The following is a 7,453-nucleotide window of genomic DNA, read 5'->3' on the forward strand; positions in this document are numbered from 1 at the left end:
ACATCCTGCATCCAGTTTGGTTTTGTTGTGGTTGTAACAAGCTTTTGAGCGACTATGTGACTTTAAAAGCTGTTTCTGTGGATAAATATATGTTGATGTTGTAAGAGCCAGCCTCATTAAGCAATATGGATTATGAATTATTCATTTGGAATCCCCAAAATATAATATGCTCCCCTTTAAAGCCAATAACTCCTCACCAACCTGCCATATGCCATGTCAAATCTGCTTATACTTCTTTGACTCAAACAGTAAATACGTTGGTCTAAAGTCTTTAAAACATTTTTCTGTCTATTTTGCAGGCGGCAGGGATGAGCCTTCCAGCTATATATGTACCACATGTAAGCAGCCCTTCCCTAGCGCCTGGTTCCTGCTCCAGCATGCCCAGAACATCCATGGCATTCGCATATACCTGGAGTCCAACCCCTCCAGCACAGCCCTCACCCCACGGATCACTATGCCTCCCCCCATGGGCAGTGATTCCATTCCACAGTCCCCCATAAACTTTCTTGGTGACAACAACCCCTTCCATCTCCTGAGGATGACTGGCCCCTTGCTCCGGGAACCTCCCCCAGGCTTCGTGGAAAACCGTCTACCTAACACGCCACCATTCATTAGCCCACCTCCACGCCACCATCTTGACCCCCACCGGCTGGAACGCCTCAGCGCCGAAGAAATGGGCCTCATCTCTCAGCATCCTAGTGCCTTTGAGAGGGTGATGCGGCTAACACCTATGGCTATTGAGTCTCAATCCATGGACTTTTCCAGGCGTTTGCGTGAATTGGCTGGGAACACCAATAGCTCCACACCACCGTTGTCACCCAGCAGGGCCAATCCTATGCACCGACTACTAAACCCTAACCCATTCCAGCCTGGACCAAAATCCCCCTTTCTGAGCACCCCTCCCCTACCGCCCATGCCACCAAGCAGCACCACTCCTCCCCAAACACAGAACAAGGTCAAGTCCTGTGAGTTCTGTGGTAAAACCTTCAAGTTTCAGAGCAACTTGGTGGTTCATCGACGCAGCCATACTGGAGAAAAACCATACAAGTGCCAGTTGTGTGACCATGCCTGCTCCCAGGCAAGTAAGTTGAAGCGCCACATGAAGACCCATATGCATAAGGCTGGGTCCCTGACTGGTCGTTCAGATGACGGTCTTTCTACCACTAGCTCCCCAGAACCAGGCACCAGTGATGTCACAGGTGAAGGTGTGAAGAATCGTGACGGAGACTTTCAGGGGGAAGGTCATGAGGAGGAAGAAGAGGAGGAAGAAGAGGAGGAGCTTGAGAATGAAAGTCGACCTGAATCCAACTTTAGCATTGAATCTGAGTTCTACCGTAATAGGGAGAATGGTTCTAAACCACCATCAGAGGAGAAGTCATCACTTGCCCTTGAGAAGATTGTGGAAGGTGGTGGGCTTAACTCCATACAGCAGTATAATAATTTAATAGTTGACAATCGTAAAAGGATGCCCTTTTCCAAAAGGGTTTCAGATGGACAGCGGGACACTGGGGATGAGGACTCAGTACCTGGGGTGATGGACCACCACCGGCAGGAAGAGAGAACTACGATTAATGGCCGTAACTGTGGCTCCGTTGACTCTTTCTCAGGCCTGTTCCCACGTAAGCCAACCCCCATCACCAGTCCCAGCTTGTCCAATTCCTCAAATAAGAGGATTAAGGTTGAGAAGGACTTGGACATTCCTCCAGCACCCCACATTCCCTCTGAGAATGTCTACTCTCAGTGGTTGGTGGGCTACGCAGCCTCACGCCATTTTATCAAAGACCCTTTCCTAGGCTTCACTGACTCCAGACAATCACCCTTCGCCACCTCCTCTGAGCACTCATCTGAGAATGGCAGCCTGCGATTTTCAACACCCCCAGGTGACCTTCTTGATGGTGGTCTGTCAGGCCGCAGTGGTACTGCCAGTGGTGGCAGTACACCTCATCTTGGTGGAGGCCCTGGCCCAGGTCGTCCAAGCTCAAAAGACAGTAGGAGGTGCGACACCTGCGAGTTCTGTGGCAAGGTGTTCAAGAACTGTAGCAACCTGACAGTGCACAGGCGCAGTCATACTGGTGAAAGGCCTTACAAGTGTGATCTGTGCAACTACGCCTGTGCACAAAGCTCCAAGTTGACACGCCACATGAAGACACATGGCCAGCTTGGTAAAGAGGTCTACCGCTGTGACATTTGCCAAATGCCCTTCAGCGTGTACAGCACTCTGGAAAAGCATATGAAAAAATGGCACGGGGAACATTTGATGAACAATGAGGTCAAAATTGAACAAGCAGAGAGAACCTAAAACCAGTTCCCCATTTCTATACTTGTGCCATGCATTGAGTGAACACATGAACTAAAGGGGGTAGCTTAAATACTCTTGTTTTTTTTTTAAATGTTAGTTTTGGTTTTGATTTTGTGTTTTGCCTTGGAAACTGCCAATTGAGAAAGAAAAAAAATGAAAACAGAGATCTTAACACCAATTCAGGCTGTCTACACTGCCTTTCTTGGTGTTTCTTTTTAAACAATCAGTAAGTTGAGTTAAAACATATGTGGAGCCTTTAACTGTGCAATAATTTCTTTATTTATTGGATTTTGTATTTTGGCATGTGCAGGTAAATTTTTATTTAGGCATTTTTTTTTAAAAATGTTTTTTTAAAAATACATCATATCCTGGGATTTTTTTAGAAGACAAAAAAAATTCATTGTATGTATCTTTTCTTTGTCCGCTGCTTGTAGGATTAAGCTAAGTGTGATTATTTGAAGAGAGGCTGAATTCAATCTTCAATTTAAAAGTGGCGTTAACTGAGAATGGTAGAATTAGTCTATTTTATGTGATGAGGATACGCGGACAACAATCCTTTGGCACTGTAGCATGAGCTGACTCTAAGACATGTCAATATAATTGGTAATTGAGCATTTAGTGTCATATTTGATGGTACATTTAGAGGCGAGGATCAAATGGTACCCCCATCTCCTCCTGAGAACATTGTTATTTCACATTAAAAGTAGGTTTTAGATAAGGCAGCTGCTGAGTGATACCTCGTACCTATTCCTGACAGTGATACAACAAGAACACTTCAACTCCCCACTCTGAACAATATGATCACATCCCCTTCATTCATTTATATCATCTGGTTTGCATTAAGCCATATGATCTGGGCTACTTATTTATTGGGAATAATCTGCGCACTAAGCCATGCAAGACAAGAATGCATAGAAATAGATGAAGACAAAACAGAGTGAGCACAGGGACATCTCAGGGTGAGCTATACTGCTTTTTTTTCTTTCCTCATTCATGAATGTTTCTGTAGAAAAAGTCATTCCTTTTCAGGCATTCAAATTAGTAATAGCTGCGCCCTTCCAGCAACTTCTGCAATCACGCAGTTGCTACAGTCTTAGGTTTTGACTGTAGAGACCTCTACTTTTCATTCACCTTTTAAGAACAAATTTATATGTATGAAAATTTTGCATGATGCCACTTTTACTACAGGTCAACTGAACAAAAAAAAGGAAAGAGAAAAAAAAAATCACAATTTGTCCATGTCAGAAATAAAAATATAAAAATATGGATATTCCCCGTTGCATTCTGAGGCACAATGTTAAATACATTTTGAATTATATTATTATATCTAAATTTGATAAAGATTAATCCAGATAGTGACATCATTGCTGCAGGTACAGTCTCACTGCTTGACACAGTTTTGTTCAGAAAAGGAAAAAAAAAAAGCATTGAAATGGTAAATTGAAATTGAGAGAAACTATCTCTCTCTCTCTCTCTCTCTCTCTCTCTCGCTCTCTCTCTCTTTCTCTCTCCCTCTCTCTCTCATTATTTAAACATCCACGTTCCAGTTACTGTCTTTTCGCTATCATTGTGGCAGATTTTATTGTCTTTAATTAGGGTCTAATTTCAAGGCTGTCCATGTAAAAGAAAAAATATCTGAACTCAGGCCCGCACTTTATGATCTGTCCAACACACAAAGAGCTGAATAAAAAGGGTACGGAAGGGTCAAGAGTTCGAGATCTCCTCACATTGAAGTGACCAGGGTTGTTAGGCTTGGCTTTCCCAATGCTGGCACTATAAATCTGAAAAATAAGAAAGAGAAAAAAAAATATTTGGGACGGTTTTTGTATTGCCATTCAATTTGACATGAGCGTGCCTTGAATAACGATCTTCCTATTTATAGTCTCGGAAAAAAATGCAACACTTTTTATGACGCATCAAATCCAACCAGAAAAAAAACAAAAAACACCCAAAAAAACAAAAAACAAACAAAAAAAACATTATTGTGAAATTTGACATTTCAAAGGGGTTATTTAAATTAATACGAAATACATGATTCTGAGTTTAGGTTTAGGAAACACCCAGCACAAGATCAATGTGTCTGCGTGTGTATATATGTATGCATATGTACAAATAAAGGCACAAACCTTATATATAGATATTTATGAAATTCCTCACACAACAGTCCCACAGCAGAAATTTTCAGTGGTGGATGAAACCTAATTAAAAAGTTAAGGAAGAGACTGGACTAGAATCAGGAAATACAGAAACTTTAAAAAAAAAAAAGAATTTAGTGCACTCTGTCTAAAATAAGTTTACAGTATTGAAACAAGTACAAGGGTAAAATAATATTTGTGTGTATGTGTGTTTTAAGTATTTAAGTAATTTTATTTCAGGTTTGCTTCAAAAGTTTTTTCTGAATACCATAGGTGACATGATGATGTCTTACCCCCCCCCCTTTTTTCTTTTTGTCGATGGGGTTTTAGTATATATATATATGATATATATGAATATATATTACATTTTTCTTGTTTACTGTACAAGTATACCAGTATTTGTAATATTGGAGAATGCCTGGGCATTTTGCGAAAATAGATTATTTTATTTCATTTATATATTTTGTTTTTCAATTTTTGGTTACATTTTATTTGCAGTCCAATTTAAATTGTGGGTCTCTTAAACTGTTTTTTGTCACTGTAATTGTAAAAGTCTTCAGTTTTGGTAACTTCTATTCTGCCTTGGATGTAATGAAATAAAAAAAAGAATAAAAATAACGAGAGTAAAAATGACTGATTTGTAACAAACTTGGATTCAGCGGTAAAAGGTCGGTTGTGCCTTCATTAGCATATGAAGGTGTTCTCCCTGGGAAAGTGCAGCATATCCGCTCTGCTCTTCGGGATACACGAGCGGAGTACTCTGACTTGTATCTACTTTTCTTTTTCTGGAATTATTTATTCTATAATGGGTGGTTTGAAGTGTGGGCACTTTGTGTCTTTCCTTGTCTTTTGTAACATGTAGGCTATCTGTATCCTTAGTGAACAGGGTACACTTAGAAAATTGGGAATGTCTTGTGTACAGGGGAGAATTACTTCATTTTAATGACAGGATGTGGCTCGAGGGCTGCGGTGTCTATTTTCTTTTTTGCTTGGCAGGATAAATAAAAACTGTGTGAATTCATATTGTTGTAATGATTCACATTGTACAGTAGTGAACAAAAAAGCCTGTCTGACATACTTTGACTGACAAAAGACCACAGCAATCGGTTGTATATACTTTTTATGGATATACTGTTTTAATTTTTTTTTCATTTGTTTGTGATATGTAACAGGCAACAGCAGTAACGCTCATTTGTGTTATTTTGGGCGGGGACGGTTCGCCGATTTGACATTGTGACCTCAATGTCAGTTTGCAGGCACATACTCTGCCCAAACGATCTTTCAGAGTTTAGAGCACAAATACAGGCTGTTAAAATTCTCTCTTTGCTTGTTTGTCTTACTTTATCTCCTCTTCCAGTTAGGACAAAGAGGAGTACTCAAGTGCAGAGTTGATTACACCATTTTTCTTAAAGTTCAAAAAATGCCTAAAGTTTGAGGCATGCTTCAGATATGATGGGCCACATACAACTTACAGCTGCTGAAACAGGTGACAAAAAAAAACAAAAAATAATAAAAGAATACAACATGACTTTTGTACATATTTGTATATTACATTTCTTTCATTGCTTTTAAAAGCTGACAGGTAACAGTTGGTGCTTTAACGTTAGTATCACCTGAATTTCCCATCAGCAGCACCATCTCCTCTTTCAGAGGCCGTTACATTTTTTCTCATAGGAGGCTTTCATTTTAAAAAAAGATAATCCAGCTCCTTTAGTCTACTCTACATTCCACAACATAAGAGGTTGATTTAAAATGTTTTTCATGTTTCGACAGGAAAATATTGATTTGGGATGAACTTAAAACTGTAAAAAATGTAATTTTTGATATGTAATAACGTTTAAATGCGGAGGAAAGGGGATGTGGATGTAATGCTGTTTGTGATGTCACATTATTTAATAACATTGAATGACTTTCATAGGCTGCGACTAGCGCTATCTATGATGTCACTGAGATGCAGCCACTGGATGCTATTGGCTGGTTACAGTAAACATGACATTCAGACTCCTTGCTGTCTGCTTTTCTTTTTCCTGTATTTTTTTTTTTTTTACAAAGACACAACATAATAAATTGTGGCCTAGAAAAATATACATGTTTTGGTATCAAGAAGCGGAAGAGACATCGAGTCGTGAACAATATATTTTAATTAATTTAACTCCCAACTAACCGCACCACACATGTATGTATATACACATATTTTGAAATGCTTTTTTCTACATTAAATAATTTATGACATCTGATCAAGAATATCATTTAATAAGTTTATTAAAAATCAAACATACAGTGAATCTTACATGAGACGTTAAGTTTGATGCATGTATATTTACAAAAGCACTGTTCGATTAAGTTGCTACGCACAAATAAATGTCTTCATATGAAATACATTTGGGGAAAGGGATAAAGTAAATCATCAGCATCTATATGGAACAATAAAATGCTAACCAGTTGTTTGGTAGGGGTTCAGTGATGTCTTGATGTGACAAGACCACAATCTGAGGTATTGATGTGCTTAGTAATCACTAATTTAAAAAAAAAAAAAGAATTGTTGTCAGAGTTGCTTTACTTCAACACAATGAGTATCCGCCATTCTTTTTTCAACAAAACAAATTAGACACTTATCTCATTGCAGAAACACTGAAATGATGACGGATACAGTCCTGGAGCAATAAGCCAGAGTTTGATAGGTGTCTCTCAACTGCATTTAGTCTCACCATGGCAACATCTAATTGCAGCTGAAGCCTGGCTGATTCAGATGAGCTAATTAGATGTTTCTCTGGTGTCTGCGGTGTTTACCACAGACTTGACTGACATATCTGTCAGCGTAAGTTTTGTCTGAATACAATATTTCATCATATATCACTTAGAGTAATGAGACGGAGGCCTGCTTCTTATTGTCATGACAGGAGTAGTATCAGTCTACACAGTGAATGGAAATCTTGTTAGAACTATAAAAGACAACGCTTAAAGTACTACATCTATTCTTATTTCATATGAAAAAAAAAAAGAGTGGCTAATTTTATTG

General features: G+C 39.1%; 1 protein-coding gene across 3 annotated transcripts in view; it reads left to right on the forward strand.

The window, feature by feature from the left end:
• Positions 1–6,605, forward strand: part of bcl11ba (BCL11 transcription factor B a) — a 46,784-nt gene extending 40,179 nt beyond the window's left edge. For all 3 annotated transcript variants that reach the window (XM_086160194.1, XM_086160195.1, XM_086160196.1), the window contains one exon: positions 300–6,605. In XM_086160194.1, the coding sequence (XP_086016320.1) occupies positions 300–2,299 (2,000 nt within the window). In that variant the 3' untranslated portion in view covers positions 2,300–6,605. The remainder of the gene's footprint in view (positions 1–299) is intronic.
• Positions 6,606–7,453: the final 848 nt, after the last annotated feature.

This window comes from Fistularia commersonii, chromosome 15 (assembly GCF_037954325.1).
Source record: "Fistularia commersonii isolate RoL2024-O1a breed Wild chromosome 15, RoL_Fcom_v1.0, whole genome shotgun sequence".
NCBI classification, from domain to species: domain Eukaryota; kingdom Metazoa; phylum Chordata; class Actinopteri; order Syngnathiformes; family Fistulariidae; genus Fistularia; species Fistularia commersonii.